Source organism: Loxodonta africana, chromosome 3 (genome assembly GCF_030014295.1).
Source record: "Loxodonta africana isolate mLoxAfr1 chromosome 3, mLoxAfr1.hap2, whole genome shotgun sequence".
NCBI classification, from domain to species: domain Eukaryota; kingdom Metazoa; phylum Chordata; class Mammalia; order Proboscidea; family Elephantidae; genus Loxodonta; species Loxodonta africana.
This window is the reverse complement of record NC_087344.1, coordinates 129,527,003-129,554,236: the sequence shown is the minus strand read 5'-3', so window position 1 is coordinate 129,554,236 and position 27,234 is coordinate 129,527,003. Positions and strand designations below refer to the sequence as shown.

At 37.8% G+C, this 27,234-nt stretch overlaps 1 protein-coding gene across 3 annotated transcripts in view; it reads left to right on the top strand.

Moving 5' to 3' along the window:
* SYDE2 (synapse defective Rho GTPase homolog 2) overlaps positions 1-27,234 on the top strand; it is a 63,008-nt gene that overhangs the window by 24,147 nt on the left and 11,627 nt on the right. Inside the window, exons 5-6 of one of the 3 annotated variants that reach the window (XM_003411114.4) lie at positions 5,351-5,532; positions 25,835-26,066. In XM_003411114.4, the coding sequence (XP_003411162.1) occupies positions 5,351-5,532; positions 25,835-26,066 (414 nt within the window). Of the gene's footprint in view, positions 1-5,350; positions 5,533-25,819; positions 26,067-27,234 lie in introns of those variants that run through there. The other 2 variants (XM_023549416.2, XM_023549417.2) reach the window with 2 other exon arrangements.

The window sequence follows — 27,234 nt, the reverse complement described above, 5'->3', positions numbered from 1 at the left end:
CAGTTAGCAGCTGAGCGTGTAACCATTTGAACCACCCAGACACTCAAAAGCATCATGCTAGGATCCCAGGAAAGTGTAGTGCTAGATTTAAAACTCCAGTCCTGATTTGGAGAAAACAAAACATAATTTTTCAGTAGTAACCATTTATTAACTCTGCAACATAATTGGATCATTTTTAAAAAAGTTTTTACTAGATACTGTACACAGGAATTTAAAAATTTCACTGATTGTCTCTGAACATAATGTGCACTGAATATACTTTAGGCTTAATCAGTATTTGTTAATAATGCCCCCTTATTTGCCTTCAAATTATAGTGAAGTAAATAATCTTGATCTTGAGTTAATTTAATATTCCATTTATATTAATTACATAAAGTAATTAATTACATAAAGTATATTAATTACATAAAGGATAATGATATTTGAAATATGTGTCTTACTAAGTTATAAAATTATCTTTTAGGTTTTAATTTAATATAATTGCATTATAGGGCAAGTCTCAAACTACGGGGGCAAATTGAGTTTTGTAAGAACTAACAAGTCTTGCTTTGTCAAGGAACAAATACAGGATCCCTTTCTTTAATCATGCCCCAGAGGGTTAGTAGGGTCTTTATTTGGCAGCTGCAGAAAATTGCATTTCCGATTGTCCTCTTTACGTTGAACATTGCTATTAATTTTAGGTAGATTTAGACTGAAAGAAGTAAAGGGAGTAAAGATCACATGATATAAATTAAGGAATGAGAATAAACAAGTTTTGCATGTCTGCTGTCTACCAAATACTTTATCATGTCATCACTATTACAGCTTACAGGTCTTGATTGCTCATGATGTGCCAGGCATTTTTATCTATCTCTTTTTCATATATGTCAAGGAAGGAGTTTGGTCAGTATTCCCTTGGCTCCCTGGTGCTATTTCCAGGTTATTACCTTTCTACAAGTAGAAACTTATGCTCTCTTGAAACTTATGCCACATGCCTACACGACCTGTATGTGCCCTTTTTACTTAACGTCATCTATAGAACTCTTGGAAACCCTGGTGGTGTAGTGGCTAAGTGCTACGGCTGCTAACCAAAAGGTCAACAGTTCAAAATCTGCCAGGCGCTCCTTGGAAACTATGGGGCAGTTCTACCCTGCCCTGTAGGGTCGCTGTGAGTCGGAATTGACTCGACGGCAGCGGATTTGGTTTTGGTTTTTTTTTTTTTATAGAACTCTTGGATACTCCAATTCATTCATTGCAAATTTTGATATCTCACGTATGGTTATATTTTCATCATAAGTTCTGTCATCATCCTGGGTGACATTAAAATGCACATAACCAATCCAGAATCTTAGACTCTCAGTTCCTGCAATCTCCAGTGACCTTTTTATGTCAACTCCACTTCAGTGACCTTTTCCTAAAATCATAATTTGGTTCTTGTCATCATCCTGAATTGCTCTGCCTCTGAAACTTGGAATTTATTTAGGTCTGTAAACTGCAGTTTTCTGTCTGTCAAGTTCTCTCATGCTTACTGCTCCTGCTCCTGTCTTTCACCTCATTAGTCATTCTTAAATTTATTTTTTCTTGGATCAGTTCCCTTCTGTCTTAATTTCTTCCTGTAGTCATATTAGATTTCATGGTTCATCATTTCAGCTACTTTCATGCAAATGTCCTTAATTTCCTTGCCCAGTTGTCCCTCTATCCCATCCATCTGGCAAAACCTCCACTTCAGAATGTCAATTATCAGTCTTTTTTTCCCCCACAGCTTTATTGAGGTATAATTATCATATAATAAACTACATGTGTTTAAAATATACAATTGGATAAGTCTTGACATGGGTATACATCCTGGAACCATCACCACAATCAAGATAATGAACATAACAATTACCCTAAAGGTTTCCTCATGCCCATTTATAATGCTTCCCTCCCACACGTCTCCTCCCACTGTCCCGTCATGAGGCAACCATTGATCTATTTTCTGCCATTATAGATTAGTTTTTATACAGGAGTATATGATATATAAGATATACGTATATATTTGTTGTTGTTCCTGTTGAGTTGATTCTGACTCATGACGACCCCGTGTGTGCAGACTAGAACTGTGTCCATAGAGTTTTCAAGGCTGTGCCCTTTCAGAAGCAGATGACCAGGCCTGTTTTCCGAGGTGCCTCTGGGTAGGTTCAAACTGCTAACTTTATATGTAACTATATATATAAATATATACATAAAAGCCAAAAAAAAAAAACAAAAAACCCATTGTCATCGAGTTGATTCTGACCGATAGTGACCCTATAGGACAAAGTAGAACTGCCCCATAGGGTTTCCAAGACTGTAAATCCTTATGGAAGCAGCCTGCCAAAACTTTCTCCCTCGGAGCAGCTGGTGGGCTTGAGCCACTGACCTTTCTGTTTGCAGCCGAGTGCTTAACCACTGTGCCACCAGGGATCCTAAATATATACATAGTTATTAGAATTTTATATAAATGGAATCATAGAATATATTCTTTTATATTGTCTGGTTCCTTTTATTAGATAGTTGTTTTGAGATTCATCTGTATTATTAGCGTGTATCAATAGTCCATTCCTTTTTATTGCTAAGTAGTATTCTGCTGTGTCAATATACTGCCATTGGTTTATCATTCATTCATTGATAAACATTTGTGCTGTTTCCACTTTTGTGCTATTACAAAAGCTGCTATGATCATATGTGTATCAGTCTTTGTGTGGGCGTTTACTTTCATTTCTCTTGGGTAAATACCTAGGAGTGGAATGGCTGGTTCATACACATGGTAGGTATGTGCTTAACTTATTAAGAAATTGCCAGACTATTTTCCAGTTTTACATTCCTACCAGCAATATGTGAGAATTGCAGTTGTTACTCTGGTATAACCAATCTTTTAATTTTAGCCATTCTGATAGGTATATAGTGGTAACTCATTGTGACTTTAATTTTGCATTACCTAGCAACTAATAATAGTGAGCCTCTTTTCCAATGCTTATTTACCATCTGTGTATTTTCACTTAAGAAACATCTATTCAAAATTTTTTTTCTCATCTTAAAAATTAGCATGTTGATTTTCTTATTATTGAAGTTTTAAAGTTCCTTATATATTGTGGATACAAATACTTTATCAGACATGTGATTTGCAAATATTTTTTCCCAATCTTTAGGTTGTTATTTCATTTTTTTACTCACTGTCTTTTGAAGAACAGAAGTTAATTTTATCAGTGTTTTCTTTTGTGGATGGTGCTTTTGGTGTTGTATATAATCTTTCCGTAACCTAAAGTCACAAATATTTTCTGCCATGTTTTTTTCTAGAGGTTTTATGGTTTTACATTTAGGCCTCTGATCCATTTTGAATTAATGTTTGTATACGGTATGATGTATGGATTGATGTTTATTTTTTACATATAGCTATCCAGTTGTTCCAGCACTGTTTGATGAAAAGACTCTTTTTCTCCGCTAAATTGCATTGACATTTTTGTCAAAAACAAATTGACCATATATGTGTTCATTTCCTTTTGGACTCTATTTTGTTTCATTGACCTGTTTATCTATGTTATGCCAAAATCTCACTGTCTTGATTATTATGGCTTTACGATGAGTCTTGAATTCAAGTACTGTAAGTCTCCAACTTTTTTTTTTTTTTCTAAAGTTCTTTTAGCTATTCTAGGTCCTTTGCATTTCCATATGAATTGTAGAATCACTTTGTCAATTTCTACAGAAAACCCTTCTGGCTTGTGTTAAGATTACCTTGAATTACAAATGTATTTACCCTTTGATTTAACAGCCCTGCTTTGGGAATTTATCCTACAGTCATATCTGTATACATACAGAGTGACCATGTGCAGAGTTATTCATTGTAGTATGGTTTGGAGTAACGAAAGATTAGAAACAATCTAAAAGTCCATCTGTAGGGGATTGAATTAAAAAAAACTGTGGGACATCAATACAATGGAGTACTATGACGTGGCTGTAAAAAAGATTGAGGAAGCTCTCTGTGTACTGAAATGAAAAGATTTCTAGGATATGATGTTAAATGGAAAAGCAAGAAACAAGTATGACATATATGCTATCTTTAACATAAGAACATGGGATGAATAGTAATGTATTTATATTTACATAAACACTGGGAGGATGCATAAGAAAATAGTGAAATAATGCCACTTTTAATTATAGAGGACTTTTTTTTTTTTTTTTTAAGGTGGTAGGGGACAAGGTGGATGAAATCAGAGGTGACAGTGAGACTTTGTTTGGCTGCTAACCGAAAGGTTGTCACTTCAAACTCACCAGTGGTTTCGAGGGAAAAGATGTGGCAGTCTGCTTCTATAAAGATTTCAGCCTAGGAAATCCTATGGGGCAGTTCTACTCAGTCCTATAGGGTTGCGATGAGTTGAAATCGACTTGACGGTGCACAACAACAACTGCTGTCTATTAAAATTTTCTGAATTATCAGATGGGAAGCTACCATGTGATCATGTTTAAGTTCAAACTACAGCTAATCTGAGAGCATGTTCTCAATCAATATTGCATGTATTTAGGTTTTAGGTATCAGTACTCTATTTTCCCTTGTCATCACATTCCAGCCTTTAGCTAGTACCTTGTCTACCTTGCTTATATGAAACAACCATTACTCTTTCTTGTTTCCTTTACTATAGGTAATATCTCTTCGATCATAAGCACTTGGGCTGTGTTTGCAATTGATTTCCCTCACTCCTTTTGTGGTGACAGGTCTGATGTTTTCTGTTCTTGGCTTTTGGTTTTATTTGTTTTGTTTTAGAAATGATTTTTTTTTCTTTCACAGGAGAGTGTAGTATTTGAGATTATCCAGCTATCTAGTATAAATACATAAAACACATCTCCTGTATTAAAGAGGAAGCATATAATCTTATTTATTTGCAAGGGCTTTGGACCACTGGTATTCTTTCACTATTAATTTAAAGTCTAGAAACTCAAAATTCTTACTATTAGAATTATTGGCAATTAGTATTAGTGTGCCTTGCTTACTTAGCTTTTGTTTTATATCCATTTAGACGGGCTTTTTCTTGGAGGGGAAATTAATAGGGTATATGTATTAAGAACAGCTTACTTTATGAAAAACAAACCTAATAGGTATGGTAATTTGATATTATATATATGCATATTTAGCATGCTTTCAAAACAAAAAGGCAACTTATGGGAATGCAAAATGCTAGTGTTTTGTTATAATACTTTTCGTGTTATTGCTTTTATTGTTTTCAGAATATTAGAAGAGCTGGCCACAATAGTACTTACATTAAAAAAAAATTACCGTAGCTCTTCATTTCACTCTGAAGACCAATAGCCAACTGTTTCTAGTTCGTTTATTTGTTTGTTTGTTTGTTCTTTAAAGGTGTTCTTAAGGATTATTTAAGAGAACTTCCTTCTCCTCTGATAACAAAGCAGCTTTATGAAGCCGTATTAGATGCAATAGCAAAAAATCCTTTAAAAATGTCATTAAATGGTTGTGAGAATACCCCCGGCGACTCCAAGTACGCTGTTGACCTGCTGGATTGTCTGCCTGATGTTGAGAAGGTAAGCGTGATTGGTGTGTGTTTTTCCTGAAAGTCAGCTAATGAATTACACTTAGCTCCCAAGCTACAAATGATATTTTATGTTTTTGACATTTGTGGCATTCATAGGTTTAAGCTCTGCTTTTATTGCTTTCGGAAGCCCTGGTGGCATAGTGGCTAAGTGCTACGGCTGCTAACCAAAGGGTTGGCAGTTCGAATCTGCCAGGCGCACCTTAGAAACTCTGTGGGGCAGTTCTACTCTGTCCTGTAGGATCGCTATGGGTCAGAATTGACTCGATGGCAATGGGTTTGGTTTATGGGTTTTATTGCTTTTTAAACAGACTACACTAAAAACTGCTTCTTAAACAGATTAAATCTAGAAAGCCATTTTTTTGCATATGATTTTTACCAAGGCAAGAATACTCCCTATAAATTTTATTTTGTTATTATTTATTTTTATTATTTTGGGTTTTTATTATTTTAAATTTATATTTATTTATTATCATTTACTTATTTTTATTTTTGTTAAAAAATATACACTTATAAAAAGAGGAATGGAAAATAACAATGATCAATATCCAGAGGCAATTATGATGAATATTTTGGAGTATTTCCTCTTAGTATTTTAAAAATATGGTTGTGAACTTTTTTATATGCACTTTTTAACCATTTTGGGGGATTGGTTTTTAAAACTTGGCATTATAACATAAATATTTAAATTGATGAAAACTGGTCATATAAAAATGGGCTCAAAACATAAGCAGCCTCCCCTTCCCCATTTCCTTCCTTCTTACCTTTTTCGATTGCCCTCTTCCCTATGGTCTACATCTTGGAACCAGAATCCTCAGGTATGCCTACAGGAGAGACAGAAGGATAGCTGAGTCTGCAGAACAAGCATTAGCTTCACTTCAGCTGTTGTTCCTTAAAACAAAAAGAAAAAATAAGAGAAAGACACATGGCTGGGCTTGTCCAGATGAGACTGACTTTGCCTGGATTTGCTAACCATATAGGGGCAGCAACTGCAAAAATGAGTGGGAAGAAACTTAAAGTAAACCCAATAACTTAGCTACTAGTTTACTGTGGTCGCCTGAGTGTTCTGGTCTCTGTCCAATTAGGTTAGCAATTGCTTCTCCTTTTGGAGAAGAAATGGGTAGAAGCAGGAGGGTGGCGTGAAGGGGTAGAAATATTCCCTCCCCAACACTTGGCAAAATTATAAGTGCCTCTTTACAGATGAAGAAAACAAGTGTCAGGCAATTTAAATCACTTGCCCAAGGTTATATAGCTTGCGAGTGTTGTAGTCAGCCACACAAATTTAGGTCTGATTATAAAGCTCACACTGTGAACAGCCTTTCTGGAAGTATGCATAATATTCCATTGATTGAATCTGACATAATCTGTCACTATGCCCTTTGATGTAATATCTAGGTTTTTAACCTTTTTGTTTATATTTGTACATAGAGGTTTCTTTTCAGTTAGAATTATTTATTTAGAATAGAATCTCAGAAGTGGAATAGCTGCTTTAAATGCTCTTAATGCGTGTTTTCAGATTAGGCTTCAAAAGAGACATAGCAATTACATTTTTGGCTCACTTACTTAGCAGACCAAAAACAAGCATCCTATTTCAAGTTTGATTTCTTTATTTGCCTTTGAGATTGAACCTAACATATTTAACCATTTGTGGTTCGGCGCTGGGTTATGTGTGTGTCTGAATGTGAATGTTTCAGTTATAATGCACTGACAATAGCCTTAATAGGTCAACGTATGTGGAGTCCCATTTGTGTTAGGAAATGTATAGTGAAAAAGAGGCAGAAGCAAATATTTATTATCTGCATTCTTTTATGATTCATATATTTGACTTGTTTTGATTTCAAAATATCAATTATTATCTTGTCTAGTTTTCATATCTGCCTTCATTCCTTCCCTTCACACCCAGACATTGAGAGAATGTTTATCTTTGCTGTCATCACTTCTTCACACTCATTTACTATTAGACACATTGCAACCTGGTTCCTACTTCATCTCTGTGAACTTGTTCTTGCCAAGATTACTAATAACCTCCTAATCGCCAAATCTAATAGTCCCTTTTGGCACCAGAAATAATATGCCATCTTGATTTCTTCTTTGTATATAAGATTTTTAACTTACACTTTTTATTTGACATTTCTTCAGTGCACTTCATAAAGAAGAAATTACACAGTTATTATTAAACAATTGGTTATATAACGATACCTCAAAAAAACATTACTCCTTTGCATAATTACTTAAACTTAAATAAAATACTACTGGCCATTCCACTTCTTGGGCCTACTTCCCTTACTAGTTTCTTTGAGGATTTTTTTTTTTTAAATAATTTTTATTGTGCTTTAAGTGAAACTGTACAAATCAAGTCAATCTGTCACATATAAGCTTATATACACCTTACTCCATACTCCCACTTACTCTCCCCCTGAGTCACCCCGCTCCCTCCTTCCAGTCTCTCCTTTTGTGACGGTTTTGTCAGTTTCTAACCCTCTCTACCCTCCTATCTCCCCTCCAGACAGGAGATGCCGTCAGTCTCAAGTGTCCACCTGATACAAGTAGTTCATTCTTCATCAGCATCTCTCTCCAACCCATTGTCCAGTCCCTTCCATGTCTGACGAGTTGTCTTTGGGAATGGTTTTCCTGTCCTGGGCCAACAGAAGGTTTGGGGACCATGACTGCCGGGATTCTTCTAGTCTCAGTCAGACCATTAAGTATGGTCTTTTTATGAGAATTTGGGGTCTGCATCCCACTGTTCTCCTGCTCCCTCAGGGGTTCTCTGTTGTGCTCCCTGTCAGGGCAAGTCATCGGTTGTGGCCGGGCACCATCTAGTTCTTCTGGTCTAAGGATGATGTAAGTCTCTGGTTCATGTGACCCTTTCTGTCTCTTGGGCTAACAGTTATCGTGTGACCTTGGTGTTCTTCATTCTCCTTTGATCCAGGTGGGTTGAGACCAATTGATGCATCTTAGATGGCCGCTTGTTAGCATTTAAGACCCCAGATGCCACACTTCAAAGTGGGATGCAGAATGTTTTCATAATAGAATTATTTTACCAATTGACTTAGAAGTCCCCTTAAGCCATAGTCCCCAAACCCCCGCCCTTCGAAGCATTCAGTTTATCCCGGAAACTTCTTTGCTTTTGGTCCAGTCCAATTGAGCTGACCTTCCATGTATTGAGTATTGTCCTTCCCTTCACCTAAAGTAGTTCTTATCTACTAACTAATCAGTAAATAACCGTCTCCTACCCTCCATCCCTCCTCGCCTTGCCTCGTAACCACAAAAGTATGTGTTCTTCTCAGTTTATACTATTTCTCAAGTTCTTATAATAGTGGCCTTATACAATATTTGTCCTTTTGCAACTGACTAATTTCACTCAGCATAATGCCTTCCAGGTTCCTCCATGTTGTGAAATGTTTCACAGAATCGTCACTGTTCTTTATCGATGCGTAATATTCCATTGTGTGAATATATCATAATTTATTTAACCATTCATCCGTTGATGGACACCTTGGTTGCTTCCAGCTTTTTGCTATTGTAAACAATGCTGCAATAAACATGGGTGTGCATATATCTGTTCGTGGAAAGGCTCTTATTTCTCTAGGGTATATTCCAAGGAGTGGGATTTCTGGATTGTATGGTAGTTCTATTTCTAACTTTTTAAGAAAACGCCAGGTAGATTTCCAAAGTGGTTGTACCATTTTGCATTCCCACCAGCAGTGTATAAGAGTTCCAGTCTCTCCGCAGCCTCGCCAACATTTATTATTTTGTGTTTTTTGGATTAATGCCAGCCTTGTTGGAGTGAGATGGAATCTCATCATAGTTTTAATTTGCATTTCTCTAATGGCTAATGATCGGGAGCATTTTCTCATGTATCTGTTAGCTGCCTGAATATCTTCTTTCATGAAGTGTGTGTTCATATCCTTTGCCCACTTCTTGATTGGGTTGTTTGTCTTTTTGTGGTTGAGTTTTAACAGAATCATGTAGATTTTAGAGATCAGGCTCTGGTTGGAGATGTCATAGTTGAAAATTTTTTCCCAATCTGTGGGTGGTCTTTTTACTCTTTTGGTGAAGTCTTTAGATGAGCATAGGTGTTTGATTTTTAGGAGTTCCCAGTTATCTGGTTTTTTCTTCATCATTTTTGGTAATGTTTTGTATTCTGTTTATGCCTCGTATTAGGGCTCCTAATGTCCCTATTTTTTCTTCCATGATCTTTAACGTTTTAGTTTTTTTTTTTTTAATTTTATTAACTTTTATTGAGCTTCAAGTGAACGTTTACAAATCAAGTCAGACTGTCACATATAAGTTTATATACACCTTGCTCCGTACTCCCACTTGCTCTCCCCTAATGAGTCAGCCCTTCCAGTCTCTCCTTTCCTGACAATCTTGCCAGCTTCCAACTCTCTCTATCCTCCCATCCCCTCTCCAGACAGGAGATGCCAACACAGTCTCAAGTGTCCACCTGATATAATTAGCTCACTTTTCATCAGCATCTCTCTCCTACCCACTGTCTAGTCCCTTTCATGTCTGATGAGTCGTCTTCGAGAATGGTTCCTGTCCTGGGCCAACAGAAGGTTTGGGGACGATGACCACCGGGATTCCTCTAGTCTCAGTCAGACCATTAAGTATGGTCTTTTTGTGAGAATTTGGGGTCTGCATCCCACTGATCTCCTGCTCCCTTAGGGGTTCTCTGTTGTGCTCCCTGTCAGGGCAGTCGTCGATTGTGGCCGGGCACCAACTAGTTCTTCTGGTCCAAGGATGATGTAAGTCTCTGGTTCATGTGGCCCTTTCTGTCTCTTGGGCTAACAGTTATCGTGTGACCTTGGTGTTCTTCATTCTCCTTTGATCCAGGTGGGTTGAGACCAATTGATGCATCTTAGATGGCCGCTTGTTAGCATTTAAGACCCCAGATGCCACATTTCAAAGTGGGATGCAGAATGTTTTTCATAATAGAATTATTTTGCCAATAGACTTAGAAGTCCCCTTAAACCATGGTCCTCAAACCCCCACCCTTGCTCCGCTGACCTTTGAAGCATTCAGTTTATCCCGGAAACTTCTTTGTTTTTGGTCCAGTCCAGTTGAGCTGACCTTCCATGTATTGAGTATTGTCCTTCCCTTCACCTAAAGCAGTTCTTGTCTACTAATTAATCAGTAAATAACCCTCTCCCACCCTCTCTCCCTCCTCCCCTCGTAACCACAAAAGTATGTGTTCTTCTCAGTTTATACTGTTTCTCAAGATCTTATAATAGTGGTCTTATACAATATTTGTCCTTTTGCCTCTGGCTAATTTCGCTCAGCATAATGCCTTCCAGGTTCCTCCATGTTATGAAATGTTTCACAGAATCGTCATTGTTCTTTATCGATGCGTAGTATTCCATTGTGTGAATATACCACAATTTATTTAACCATTCATCCATTGATGGACACCTTGGTTGCTTCTAGCTTTTTTCTATTGTAAACAGAGCTGCAATAAACATGGGTGTGCGTATATCTGTTTGTGTGAAGGCTCTTATTTCTCTAGGGTATATTCCGAGGAGTGGGATTTCTGGGTTGTATGGTAGTTCTATTTCTAACTGTTTAAGATAACGCCAGATAGATTTCCAAAGTGGTTGTACCGTTTTACATTCCCACCAGCAGTGTATAAGAGTTCCAATCTCTCTGCAGCCTCTCCAACATTTGTTATTTTGTGTTTTTTGGATTAATGCCAGCCTTGTTCGAGTGAGATGGAATCTCATCATAGTTTTAATTTGCATTTCTCTAATGGCTAATGATCGGGAGCATTTTTTCATGTATCTGTTAGCTGCCTGAATATCTTCTTTCATGAAGTGTGTGTTCATATCCTTTGCCCACTTCTTGATTGGGTTGTTTGTCTTTTTGTGGTTGAGTTTTGACAGAATCATATAGATTTTAGAGATCAGGTGCTGGTCAGAGATGTCATAGCTGAAAATTCTTTCCCAGTCTGTAGGTGGTCTTTTTACTCTTTTGGCGAAGTCTTTAGATGAGCATAGGTGTTTGATTTTTAGGAGCTCCCAGTTATCTGGTTTCTCTTCGTCATTTTTGGTAATGTTTTGTATTCTGTTTATGCCTTGTATTAGGGCTCCTAAGGTTGTCCCTATTTTTTCTTCCATGATCTTTATCGTTTTAGTCTTTATGTTTAGGTCTTTGATCCACTTGGAGTTAATGTTTGTGCATGGTGTGAGGTATGGGTCCTGTTTCATTTTTTTGCAAATGGATATCCAGTTATGCCAGCACCATTTGTCAAAAAGACTATCTTTTCCCCAGTTAACTGACACTGGGCCTTTGTCAAATATCAGCTACTCAGAGGTGGATGGATTTATATCTGGGTTCTCAGTTCTGTTCCATTGGTCTATGTGCCTGTTGTTGTACCAATACCAGGCTGTTTTGACTACTGTGGCTGTATAATAGGTTCTAAAATCAGGTAGAGTGAGGCCTCCCACTTTCTTCTTCTTTTTCAGTAATGCTTTACTTATCCGGGGCTTCTTTCCCTTCCATATGAAGTTGGTGATTTGTTTCTCTATCACGTTAAAAAATGTCATTGGAATTTGTTTCGGAAGTGCATTGTATGTATAGCTGGCTTCTGGTAGAATAGACATTTTTACTATGTTAAGTCTTCCTATCCATGAGCAAGGTATGTTTTTCCACTTATGTAGGTCCTTTTTAATTTCTTGTAGTAGTGCTTTGTAGTTTTCTTTGTATAGGTCTTTTACACCTTTGGTAACATTTATTCCTAAGTATTTTATCTTCTTGGGGGCTACTGTGAATGGTATTGATTTGGTGATTTCCTCTTCGATGTTCTTTTTGTTGATGTAGAGGAATCCAAGTGATTTTTGTATGTTTATCTTATAACCTGAGACTCTGCCAAACTCTTCTATTAGGTTCGGTAGTTTTCTGGAGGATTCCTTAGGGTTTCCTGTGTATAAGATCATGTCATCTGCAAATAGAGATAATTTTACTTCCTCCTTGTCAATTCGGATGCCCTTTATTTCTTTGTCTAGCCGAATTGCTCTGGCTAGGACATCCAGCACAATGTTGAATAAGAGCGGTGATTAAGGGCATCCTTGTCTGGTTCCCGTTCTCAAGCGAAATGCTTTCAGGCTGTCTGCATTTAGAGTGATGTTGGCTGTTGGCTTTGTATAAATGCCCTTTATTATGTTGAGGAATTTTCCTTCAATTCCTATTTTGCTGAGAGTTTTTATCATGAATGGGTGTTGGACTTTGTCAAATGCCTTTTTTGTATCAATTGATAAAATCATGTGGTTTTTGTCTTTTGTTTTATTTATATAGTGGATTATATTAATGGTTTTTCTAATATTAAACCAGCCTTGCATACCTTGTATAAATCCCACTTGGTCGTGGTGGATTATTTTTTTGGTATGTTGTTGAATTCTATTGGCTAGAATTTTGTTGAGGATTTTTGCATCTATGTTCATGAGGGATATAGGTCTGTAATTTTCTTTTTTTGTGATGTCTTTACCTGGTTTTGGTATCAGGGATATGGTGGCTTCATAGAATGAGTTAGGTAGTATTCCATCATTTTCTATGCTTTGAAATACCTTTAGTAGTAGTGGTGTTAACTCTTCTCTGAAAGTTTGGTAGAACTCTGCAGTAAAGCCGTCCGGGCCAGGGCTTTTTTTTGTTGGGAGTTTTTTGGTTACCTTTTCAATCTCTTTTTTTGTTATGGGTCTCTTTAGTTGTTCTGATTGTGTTAGTTTAGGTAGGTAGTATTTTTCTAGGAATTCCTCCATTTCTTCTAGGTTTGCAAATTTGTTAGAGTACAATTTTTCGTAATAATCTGATATGATTCTTTTAATTTCAGTTGGGTCTGTTGTGATGTGGCCCATCTCGTTTCTTATTCGGGTTATTTGTTTCCTTTCCTGTATTTCTTTAGTCAGTCTGACCAATGGTTTATCAATTTTGTTAATTTTTTCAAAGAACCAGCTTTGGCTTTGTTAATTCTTTCAACTGTTTTTCTGTTCTCTAATTCATTTAGTTCAGCTCTAATTTTTATCATTTCTTTTCTTCTGGTGCCTGATGGATTCTTTTGTTGCTCACTTTCTATTTGTTTAAGTTGTAGGGACAGTTCTCTGATTTTGGCTCTTTCTTCTTTTTGTATGTGTGCATTTATCGATATAAATTGACCTCTGAGCACTGCTTTTGCTGTGTCCCAGACGTTTTGATAGGAAGTGTTTTCATTCTCATTGCATTCTATGAATTTCTTTATTCCCTCCTTAATGTCTTCTATAACCCAGTCTTTTTTCGGGAGGGTATTGTTCAGTTTCCAAGTATTTGATTTCTTTTCCCTAATTTTTCTGTTATTGATTTCCACTTTTATGGCCTTGTGGTCTGAGAAGATGCTTTGTAATATTTCGATGTTTTGGATTCTGTAGAGGTTTGTTTTATGACCTAATATGTGGTCTATTCTAGAGAATGTTCCATGTGCTCTAGGAAAAAAAAAGTATAGTTTGCAGCTGTTGGGTGGAGTGTTCTGTATAAGTCTATGAGGTCAATTTGGTTGATTGTAGCAATTAGGTCTTCCGTGTCTTTATTGAGCTTCTTACTGGAAGTCCTGTCCTCCGAAAGTGGTGTGTTGAATTCTCCTACTATAATTGTGGAGGTGTCTATCTCACTTTTCAGTTTTGTTAAAGTGTGTTTTATGTATCTTGCAGCCCTGTCATTGGGTGCATAAATATTTAATGTGGTTATATCTTCCTGGTCTATTGTCCCTTTAATCATTATGTAGTGTCCTTCTTTATCTTTTGTGGTGGATATAACTTTAAAGTCTATTTTGTCAGAAATTAATATTGCTACTCCTGCTCTTTTTTTGATTGTTGTTTGCTTGATATATTTTTTTCCATCCTTTGAGTTTTAGGTTGTTTGTGTCTCTAAGTCTAAGGTGTGTCTCTTGTAGGCAGCATATAGACGGATCGTGTTTCTTTATCCAGTCTGAGACCCTCTGTCTCTTTATTGGTGCATTTAGTCCATTTACAGTCAGCGGAATTATAGATAAGTGTGTGTTTAGTGCTGTCATTTTGATGCCTTTTTGTGTGTGTTGTTGACAATTTCAGTTTTCCACTTTTTCTTTTGTGCTGAGACGCTTTTCTTTGTAAATTGTGTGTTCCTCATTTTCATAGTTGTTGAATTTATGTTTGCTGAGTCATTATGTTTTTCTTGGTTTTTATTTTGAGTTATGGAGTTGTTATACCTCTTTGTGGTTACCTTAATATTTACCCCTATTTTTCTAAGTAAAAACCTAACTCGTATTGTCCTATATCACCTTGTTTCCCTCTCCATATGGCAGTTCTATACCTCCTGTATTTAGTCCCTCTTTTTGATTATTGTGATCTTTTACATATTGACTTCAATGATTCCCTGTTTTCAGCATTTTTTTCTTTTTAAAATTAATCTTAATTTGTTTTTGTGATTTCCCTATTTGAGTTGATATCAGGATGTTCTGTTCTATGACCTTGTGTTGTGCTGGTATCTGATATTATTGGTTTTCTGACCAAACAATTTCCTTTAGTATTTCTTGTAGCTTTGGTTTGGTTTTTGCAAATTCTCTAAGCTTGTGTTTATCTTTAAATGTTTTAATTTCACCTTCATATTTGAGAGAGTTTTGCTGGATATATGATCCTTGGCTGGCAGTTTTTCTCCTTCAGTGCTCTGTATATGTCATCCCATTGCCTTCTTGACTGCATGGTTTCTGCTGAGTACTCTCAATTTATTGTTATTGATTCTCCTTTGTAGGAGACCTTTCTTTTATCCCTGGCTGGTTTTAAAATTTTCCCTTTATCTTTGGTTTTGGCAAGTTTGATGATAATATGTCTTGGTGTTTTTCTTTTTGGATCAGTCTTATATGGGGTTAGATGAGCATCTTGGATAGATACCCTTTCGTGTTTCATGATGTCAGGGAAGTTTTCTGCCAACAGATCTTCAGCTATTCTCTCTGTATTTTCTATTATCCCTCCCTGTTCTGGGACTCCAGTCACACACAAGTTATTCTTCTTGATAGAGTCCCACATGATTCTTAGAGTTTCTTCATTTTTTTTTAATTCTTTTATCTGATTTTTTTCAGGTATATTCGTGTCAATTCCCTTGTCCTCCAGGTCCCCCACCCTGCATTCCAATTCCTCGAGTCTGCTCCTGTTACTCCTATTGAGTTGTCTAATTCTGTAATTTTACTGTTAATCTTTTGGATTTCTGAATGCTGTCCTCTATGGATTCTTGCAGCTTATTAATTTTTCCACTATGTTCTTGAATAATCTTTTTTATTTCTTCCACTGCTTTATCAGTGTGTTCCTTGGCTTTTTCTGTACATTGCCTTACTTCATTTATGCAGTCATCCCTGATGTCTTGACACATTCTGTAAATTAGTTTTTTATATTCTGCATCTGGCAATTCTAGGATTGTATCTTCATTTGGGAAAGATTTTGATTCTTTAGTTTGGGGAGTTGTAGAAGCAGTCATGGTCTGCTTCTTTATGTGGTTTGATATCGACTGCTGTCTCCGAGCCATCTATAAGATATTGTAATGATTTATTTTGTATTTACTGACTGAGTCTTATCTTGTTTGGTTTTCTTTCAATATATGTAGATGGGCTACTATATTGCGCTATCTTGATTGTTGTAGCCCTTGAATCACTTATGTCCTATTACCAGCTGGTTTGGGCTGTTACTAGATATATAAGCCTAAGAGTCCGTTCACTATTCTTGAGTAGAATCTGATTTTGGGTCATCAAGTGTGTGGTGCAGACTGTCACCTATCCACCTAGCAGAGTAGTGGTGATAGTTGTGTTCACCAGATTCTAGTAGCAGCAGGGGGTCACACTCCAGGGGGGGCAGGATGCTGACAGGCTTCCCCCAAGTGCCAGTGAGGTAGGTGTGTCTTTTCCTAAAACACTTTGGTGGGTGGGCTCTGCAGCTGTACCTTAGGCACCCAATGCAAGTACCTCTACAGATTGGTAGGTGTCACCATCCTTAGACCCGTAAGGCAGGAGGCTAGGTGATCTGCGGGGAGCTTTAGCCCTCAGTTCCCTGTTGTGGGTCAGTGAGGGCTCTGTTGAACACGCAGAGTTATCAGACCTGTCTTTCCAGTAATCAGCTAAAACAATTACAGTCAGATCCCTATCAGAATTACCTTTGCATTATAATAGCCACCTTGTTCCCTGTAGGGATGAAAGCCCAAGACAGTGGATCTCATATACTTGGCTGGAGCTGGTTCTGTATTTTTAGTCCAATTAGGGAAGGATTTTTGGTCCCTGGGTTTTTTGTAGCTGCTTCTCTCAGGCCAGGAGAATGGGTTAGGAAAAGACGGAAAAAAAATGAAAAAGAAATACCACAGAGCGCTTCACTCTCTGGTTCAGGAAATTCCAATGTTAATGAAGCCGCCTGGGAAGGAGAGGGGAGGGATCAGATAAATAGGAGAGAGTAGCATCCCGGAATATAGACAAAGTTACTTATCTTGTTTGGTGATGACTGTTTTATCAGAGATTCCCGAGGCGTGTGTAGCCTGTGTGCATTGGCTGGGTCAGGATTGCCCCCGAGGGTCAGGCCTGTGTCCTGTGCTTGTGCTGTCTCAGAAGCCGTGGTCAGTTCCTCAGCTCCCAGTGCAAAGCCCAGTGCCAAGGTTCCCGGCTGGGACGCTGCAGTCCAGGCTCCAAAATCAGTCACTGCCTCCCGGTGACTTCTTCTTCTGTCAGCCTGTCACTGCACTGCCTGTGTGCACCGGCTGGGCTTCCCCCGAGGTCACTTCTGGGGCTAGGGCTGTGCCCCGTGTTTGCGCCGTCTCAGGGTGCTGTGCTCAGCTTCCCTGCGCTCAGTCCAAAGCCCGACGCCAAGGTTTTCTGACTCGGACACTGGCTCCAGGCTCCGAAAGCAGTCATTGCTTCCCCATGGTTGTTTGTTCTCAGTCTCTGTCACTCAGGTCAACTCTTTAGATCTGTGTTTGATGATCAGGGTTCATAGATTGTCATGTATGTGATCAATTCACTTGTTTTTCCGAGTCTTTGTTGCAAGAGGGATCCACGGTAGCTTCTACCTAGTCAGCCATCTTGGCCCTGCCTCTCGAGGATTTTTTTAAAAATTTGTTTTTGGGGTGACGCCCCAGTGGCAGAGTGGTCAGATGCTTCCGGTGAACCCTCTTACAACAAAGACCAAAAAAACAAGTGAAAAGATTACATTTATGACAAGCTAGAAGCCCTGAACATCAAAGGCAAAGTTAGAAAATGGACTGAGTTGCCGGGGGAGGGAGATATAGTTCAGAAGCAGAGAGGAGTTGCCAGACCTGAATTCCGGGGAACCCTCAGGCACCATTCCCGGGAGCAACTGTGGTGGGCCAATGGTAGCCTTCGGCCTCAGTTTCCTCAAAGAGAAACATCCAGCCACACAGCCTACTCAAACCTCCAGAACCAGAGAAGAACAGTGCTCTCGGCAAAAGCTAAGTACTTCCATGTATTTTATCATGTCCCCTGCCCCAAAGCTGGCTTCAGTGGCTGTTGATTTCCCTCGGCCTGAGATACTTCCTGTTGCGCAGCTTGAGCCATTCTCTTGGCCTTGGAGAAGGAATCAATTCATAACTGGGGAAAAGATAATCTGCCAGCTCCATTAACCTGGGGAACTCAGGACAGAAGTGGCTCCTGTCCAGGCATAAGCGGTCCATGGATTTTGAATAACTTTTCTCCCTGTGTGGACCTGTGCGGGCCTATTTCAGGAGAGTAGGCTTTTGTTGGCCGACTGTAACTGTTTCAGCTGTGCAGTAGAGAGGTGAGTGTTTGATGTTTGACACCGCTTTGTGTATGAAACAGGCTCCTCACCTACCCACGTCAGGGGCCTCAGGACTGGTGATTCCACTCAGGTCACCCAGCCACCCGTGACTAGGGTCCAAAGATAACTGGTAACTCCCAGGCCTTACAGCCAAAAGCACTGGGTGCCCAAGGTCCATCTGCAGAAACCACCCACCTGTGTGCTCTAGGGAACAGGGATGTGCTTTCCTCACAGACATTTGGGAGATGGTTGTCACCTTCTGCCTTGTTCATAACGTGATCCCCTGCTGCAACCAGATACCAGTACCTACACCAATCACCCATTCCCCCTAAGACTTTAGGACAGAGCTGGTACCCACACTTGATGAGCAACTACCTGAACACCTTAGCTGAATCCATACAAGAAATGTGAATGGACTCCTAGGCTCATATACCTGATAACAGCTCTGGCTATCTGGTGACAGGACGTTAGAGCATCAAAGGTGAAAATAACCAAGGTAGCTCACTCAAGCAACTTATTTGGGCATATCGAAACAAAACAAAGCAAGAAGCTAGGATACACTAAGCAAAACATAAAATTAATGCAATAACTTATAGATGGCTAGGAGACAACAGTCAATATCAAATCACATAAAGAAGCAGACCATGATCGCTTCAACAAGTTCTCAAAACCAAGAATCAAGGGATCTTCTGGATGAAGGTGAATTCCTGGAATTACCAGATGCAGAATACACAAGATTAATATACAGAACTCTTCAAGACATCAGGAAGCAGATCAGGCAATACGCAGAACAAGCCAAGGAACACACAGGTAAAAAAGCTGAAGGAATTAAAAAGGGTTATTCAAGAATATGATGAAAAATTTAATAAGCTGCAAGAATCCATAGAGAGACAGCAATCAGAAATTCAGAAGATTAACAATGAAACACAGAATTAGGCAATGCAATACAAATTCAGAGGAGCAGAATTGAGCAAGTGGAAGGCAGAATTTGTGAGATTGAAGGTCAAGCACTTGCCACCAATACACTTGAAAAAAAATCAGATAAAAGAATTAAAAAAAAAAAAGAAGAAACCCTAAGAATCATGTTGGACTCTATCAAGAGAAATAACCTACGAGTGATTGGAGTACCAGAACAGGCAGGGAGAACAGAAAATACAGAGAGAATTGTTTAAGATTTGCTGGCAGAAAACTTCCCTGATACCATGAAAGATGAGAAGATATCTATCCAAGATGCTCATTGAACTCCACATAAGGTAGATCTTAAAGAAAGTCACCAAGACATATTATAATCAAACTTGCCAAAACCAAAGATAAAAAGAGAATTTTAAAAGCAGCTTGGGATAACGAAAAGTCACCTACAAAGGAGAGTCAATAAGAATAAGCTTGGACTACTTGGCAGAAAACATGCAGTCAAGAAGGCAGTAAGATGACTTATATAAAGCATTGAAGGAAAAAATTTCCTGGCCAAGAATCATATACCCAGCAAAATTTTCTCTCAAATATGAGGGCGAAATTAAGATATTTCCAGGTAAACAGAAGTTTAAGGAATTTGTGAAAACCAAACCAAAACTACAAGAAATACTAAAGGGACTTCTCTGGTTAGAAAATCAATATTATCAGATATCAACTGAAGACGAGAACACTGTACGGAGCAATCAGATGTCAATCCAGATAGGGAAATCATAAAAATAAATCAAGATTAAAAAAAAGCCCAAAATAGGGAAACAGCGATGTTATTATGTAAAAGAAGGCAACATTAAAAAAATAAAGAGGGACTAAGAAATGTAGTCATAGATCTTTCATATGGAGAGGAAGACAAGGCGATATGAAGAAGTAAAAGTTAGGTTTAAACTTAGAAAAATAGGGCTAAATATTAAGATAACCACAAAGGAGACTAACAATCCTACTCATCAAAATAAAATACAAGAAAAAAATAGAGACTCAGCAGAAACAAAATCAGCTACAATAAAGAACAGGAAAACAATATATAAAGATAAACTACTTAGCATAAAAAATTAAGTGGGAAAAAGAAACTGTCAACAACATACAAAAAAAGACATCAAAATGACAGCACTAAACTCATACCTGTCCACAATTACGCTGAATGTAAATGGACTAAATGCACCAAAAAAGAGACATAGAGTGGCAGAATGGATAAAAAAAAACATGATCTGTCTATATGCTGCCTATAAGAGACACACCTTACAGACACAAACAAACTAAAACTCAAAGTATGGGGAAAAAAATACATCAAGCAAACAACAATCAAAAAAGAGGAGTGGCAATATTAATTTCTGACAAAATAGACTTTAAAGTTAAATCCACCGCAAAGGGTAAGTAAGGACACTGTATAATGATTAAAGGGACAATATACCAGGAGTATATAACCATATTATATATTTATGCACCCAGTGACAGGGCTGCAGGATACACAAAACAAACTCTAAAAGCATTGAAAAGTGAGATAGTGCCACAATTATAGTAGGAGACTTCAACACACCACTTTTGGTGAAGGACAGAACACCCAGAAAGAAGCTCAATAAAGACACGTAAGATCTAAATGCCACAGTCAACCAACTTGACCTCATAGACATATACAGAACACTCTACCCAACAGCAGCCAAGTATACTTTCTTTTCCAACGCACATGGAACATTCTGTAGAATAGACCGCATATTAGGTCATAGAGCAAGCCTTCGCAGAATCCAGAACATCAAAATATTACAAAGCATCTTCTCTGACCATAAGGCCATAAAAGTAGAAATCAATAACAGAAAAAGCAGGGAAAAGAAATCAAACACTTGGAGACTAAACAATACCTTGCTCAAAAATGACTAGGTTAAAGAAAGCATCAAGGATGGAATAAAGAAATTCATAGAATCCAGTGAGGATGAAAATACTTCCTATCAGAACCTATGGGACACAGTGAAAGCAGTGCTCAGATGTCAATTTATATCAATAGATGCACACATCCAAAAAGAAGAAATGGCCAAAATCAAAGAATTATCCCTACAACTTGAACAAATAGCAACAAACGAAACCCTCAGGCACTAGAAGAAAGCAAATAATAAAAATTAGAGCAGAACTAAATGAAATAGAAAACAGAAAAACAATTCAAAGAATTAACAACACCAAAAGATGGTTCTTTGAAAAAATCAACAAAATTGATAAACCATTGGCCAAACTGACAAAAGAGAAACAGAAGAGGAAGCAAATAACCCAAATAAGGAATGAGAAGGGCAATATTACAACAGACCCAACTGAAATGAAAATCATATCAGATTACTATGAAAAATTGTACTCTAATTTGAAAACCTAGAAGCAATGGATGAATTTCTACAAACACATTTCCTACCTAAACTAACACAAACAGGGGTAGAACAACTAAACAAAGTTATAACAAAAGAAGAGACTGAAAAGGTAATCAAAAAACTCCCAACAACAAAAAAAAAAGCCCTGGTCCGGAGGGCTTCACTGCAGAGTTCTACCAAACTTTCAGAGAAGAGTTAACACCACTACTGCTAAAGGTGTTTCAGAGCATAGAAAAGGATGGAATGCTCCCAAACTCATTCTATGAAGCCAGCATATCCCTGATACCAAAACCAGGTAAAGAAAGACACCACAAAAAAAGAAAATTACAGATTTCTATCCCTCATGAACTTAGATGCAAACGTGCTCAAGAAAATTCTAGCCAATAGAATTCAACAACATATCAAAAAAATAATTTACCAAGACTAAGTGGGATTCATACCAGGTATGGAGAGATGGTTCAACATTAGAAAAACAATAAATGTAATCCATCGTATAAATAAAAGAAAAGAACCACACGATCTTATCAACTGATGCAGAAAAGGCATTTGACAAAGTTCAACAGCCATTCATGATAAAAACTCTCAGCAAAATAGGAATAGAAGAAAAATTCCTCAACATAATAAAGGGCATTTATACAAAACCAACAGCCAACATCATCCAAAATGGAGGGAGTCTAAAAGCATTCCCCTTGAGATCGGGAACCAGGCAAGGATGCCCTTTATCACCACTCTCATTCAATGTTGTGCTAGAGCTCCTAGCCAGAGCAATTAGGCTAGATAAAGAAATACGGGGCATCCAGATTGGCAAGGAAGAAGTAAAAGTACCTCTGTTTGCAGATGACATGATCTTATACACAGAATACCCTAAAGAATCCTCAAGAAAACTACTGAAATTAATAGAAGAGTTCACCAGAGGATCAGGATACAAGATAAACATACAAAATCATTTAGATTCCTCTACACTAACGAAAAGAACATCTAAGAGGAAATCGCCAAATCAATACCATTTACCATAGCCCCCAAGAAGATAAAATACTTAGGAATAAATCTTACCAAGACGTAAAAGACCTATACAAAGAAAATTACAAGACACTACTGCAAGAAACCAAAAGAGACCTACATAAGTGGAAAAACATACCTTGCTCATGGATAGGAAGACTTAATATTGTAAAATGTGTATTCTACCAAAAGCCATCTATAGATACAATGCAATTCCAATCCAAATTCCAACATTTTTTAATGAGATGGATAAACAAATCACCAACTTCATATGGAAGGGAAAGAGGCTACAGATAAGTTAAACCATTACTGAAAAAGAAGAAGAAAGTGGGAGGCCTCACTCTACCTGATTTTAGAACCTGTTATACCACCACAGTAGTCAAAACAGCCTGGTACTGGTACAACAACTGATACATAGCCCAATGGAACAGAATTGAGAATCCAGACATAAATCCATCCACCAATGAGCAGCTGATATTTGACAAAGGCCCAAAGTCAGCTAAATGGGGAAAAGGCAGTCTCTTTACCAAATCATGCTGTCATAGCTGGATATCCATCTGCAAAAAAATGAAACAAGACCAATAGGTCACACTATGCACAAAAACCAACTCAAAATAGATCAAAGACAAATATAAAATCTAAAAACGATAAAGATCATGGAAGAAAAAATAGGGACAATGCTAGGAGCCCTAATACATGGCATAAACAGTATACAAAACATTACTAACAATGCAGAAGAAAAACTAGATAACCGGGAGCTCCTAAAAACAAATACCTATGCTCGTCCAAAGGCTTCACCAAAAGAGTAAAAAGATTACCTATAGACTGGGAAAAAGTTTTTAGCTATGACATTTCTGATCAGTGTCTGATCTCTAAAATCTACTTGATACTGCAAAAACTCAACAGAAAAAGACAAGTAACCCAATTAAAAAATGGACAAAGGATATGAACAGGCACTTCACTAAAGAAGACATTCAGGTAGCTAACAGATACATGAGGAAATGCTCACGACCATTAGCCATTAGAGAAATGCAAATCAAAACTACAATGAGATTCCATCTCACCCCAACAAGGCTGGTATTAATCCAAAAAACACAAAATAATAAGTGTTAGAGAGGTTGTGGAGAGACTGGAACACTTATACACTGGTGGTGGGAATGTAAAATGGTACAACCACTTTGGACATCGATTTGGCACCTCCTTAAAAAGCTAGAAGTAGAACTACTGATCCAGCAATCCCACTCCTTGCAATATATCCTAGAGAAGTAAGAGCCTTTACACGGACAGATATGTGCACATCCATGTTCATTGCAGCACTGTTTACAATAGTAAAAAGATAGACGGAACCAAGGTGCCCATCAACGGATGAATGGATAAATTATGGTATGTTCACAGAATGGAATACCACTCATAGATAAAGAACAATGATGAATCTGTGAAACATTTCATAACATGGAGGAACCTGGAAGGCATTATGCTGAGTGAAATTAGTCAGTTGTGAAAGGACAAATATTGTATGAGACCACTGTTATAAGAACTCGAAAAATAGTTTAAATAGAGAAGAAAATATTCTTTGATGGTTACGAGAGTGGGGAAGGAGGGAGTGAGAGGGGTTTTCACTAATTAGATAGTAGATAAGAACTGTTTTAGGTGAAGGGAAAGACAGCACACAATACAGGAGAGGTCAGCACAACTGGACTAAACCAAAAGCAAAGAAGTTTCCTGAAGAAACCGAAGGCTTCCAAGGCCATTGTAGCATAGGCGGGGATTTGGGGACCATGGTTTCAGAGGACATCTAAGTTAATTGGCATAGTAAAACCTATTAAGAAAACACCATGCATCCCCTTTTGGAGAGTGGTGTCTGGGCTCTTAAACACTAGCAAGCGGCCATCTAAGATGCACCAATTGGTCTCAACCCACCTGGAGCAAAGGAGAATGAAGAACATCAAAGACACAAGGTAATTATTTGCCCAAGATCTAAGATGCACCAATTGGTCTCAACCCACCTGGAGCAAAGGAGAATGAAGAACATCAAAGACACAAGGTAATTATTTTCCCAAGAGACAAAAGGGCCACATAAATCAGAAATTACATTAGCCTGAGACAAGAAGAACAAGATGGTGCCTGGCTACATCTGATGACTGCCCCCACAGGGAACACAATAGAGAACCTGTGAGGGAGCAGGAGTGCAGTGTGATGCAGACCCCAAATTCTTGTAAGAAGACCAGACTTAATGGTCTGACTGAGACTAGAAGGACCCCAGAGGTCATGGTCTCAGACCTTCTGTTAGCCCAGGACAGGAACCATTCCCAAAACCAACTCTTCAGACAGGGATTGGACTGGTCTATGGGATAGAAAATGATACTGGTGAAGAGTGAGCTCCTTCGATCAAGTAGACACATTAGACTATGTGGGCAGCTCATGTCTGGAGAAGAGATGAGAGAGCAGAGGAGGGCAGAAGCTGGCTGAAAGGACACGAAAATAGAGAGTGGAAGGAAGGAATGTGCTGTCTCATTAGGAGAGCAACTAGGAGTATATAGCAAGGTGTACATAAGTTTTTGTATGAGAGACTGACTTGGTTTGTAAACTTTCACTTAAAGCACGGTAAAGATTTTTTTTTAATTTTGTTTTCAATGAATTTTTCTTTCATTTCTAACTGTACTCTTCTTCCCTTTTATATGGTTCATGTATGTAAAATATTTACTGTTAAGAAGCCCATTGGTCTTTTTATAAGTCTTTCACTATCTGGACCGTGATAGAACTTGACCATGTTTTGAAATGGTTACCTTGAGATTTAAGTATGGTAGTTCCCTATTTAGGCCTCTAAGATTTACCTGTACTTAAAAATGAATGCTCCTACCCTGATCTTCTTTCTATCACAGCCTTTGCTGTTGTCATTTCCGAGGAGAGAAGAGAGTAGAGCTGATAATGCATTTGCCTAGGAACTGCAGCTGAAATTTGAATGCACTTCTGAGTATTTCATAGAGTGGATCTTTTAACCATTTAATGGATATAAATTATGTCATCGGAAACTATGGACTCTGGTTAATGTTTCTCTAAGAAAATAGAAGTTCCAAATATCTATTCACAAACAAGGTTTTGAAACAACCCTCTTTAAAAGTGATAAGATGCCTACCTATATTTTCTGCTATATATTGTTTCCTTGAATTTGCCCATGTTTATGACTATATTAAGTGAAATTTAGTTTAATTTAATTTAGGCAACCCTGAAGATGTTGTTGGATCATTTGAAATTGGTGGCTTCTTATCATGAAGTGAATAAGATGACCTGCCAGAATTTGGCCGTGTGCTTTGGACCAGTATTATTAAATCAGAGGCAAGAGACTTCCACCTATAACAACAGAATCTTTACTGACTCAGAAGAACTTGCAAGTGCTTTGGATTTTAAAAAACATATTGAAGTTCTTCATTACCTACTCCAACTCTGGCCAGGTAATGAATCTATGAAAATATTTTTCTGTTTCAATGTTAGGGTGTTTAAATTAGCTAATCATTAAATATGCCCATATATGATTGAAGAAAATCTAGATTTTGCTTCTTCAAATAGTTATGATTTGATACCTGCCTTTTTTTTTTTTTAGATTTCTCCATTTAAATTTCCTGCCTTTGCTGATATTATTATAGACATATAGACCAATGTATACATTTTGGATTGAGTCACGTCTTGATTTGAATCCCGGTTTTGCCACTTGTTAGCAGTCTGACCTTGAACAAGTTCTTTAACATCTCAGAGCCTTGATATAATTTTTGTCATACAGTTTTAATAATATAGAATTTATATGAGGATGAAGTGAGGAATTATGTATGTAAGGTGCTCGGCATAGCTCTTGACACATAATACCAAAACCAAAAACCAAACCCATTGCCATAGAGTTGATTCCAACTCCTAGTGACCCTATAGGACAGTGTAGAACTGCCCCATAGAGTTTCCAAGCTGGTAGATTCAAGCTGCCGACCTTTTGGATACCAGCTGAGCTCTTAACCACTATGCCGTCAGGGCTCCTGACACATAATAGGTGCTCAATAAATACTAATTTATTTACTCTTCTTATTTTTAGTTCAACCTATATGAAGCAGAATTCATTTTTCTCAACTTGGTTCTTCTTACTGACATATATATTACATTCATGGTCATTCAGATTACCCAGACTTGAACTGACAATTGTCTTTGATCTTTCCATCTTTCTTATCAATGTCTTATTCCAGTCAGTGATCAAAGTTGACAGTTATTTTCCTAAAATATCTCTTTACAGTTTTAGAGCTGAAAGTAGTATATATTCAATTAGATGTTTTGTAAAGCATCCTGTGCTTCAGTCCCCGAATTTTCTTATCCTGTGGTAATTCCTGCTTCCCTCCCACCACCCTGTATAGTACCGAGGATGAAAGTACTTAGATGTTTAGTGTAGAGAATAGTGGTAAAAGTTTGTGGGCCATGCATTCAGACCTGGATTCAGATCCTAGCTGGGGTACTTAGCAGCAGTGTAGCCTCAGACAAATACATTAACTTCTTTAAGCCTCAGTTCTTTTCTGTGTAAATGGTGCCTACCTCTTAGAGTTGTTGTGAAGATCAAGATGAAGCATCTAAGCCAGCGTGCAAAGC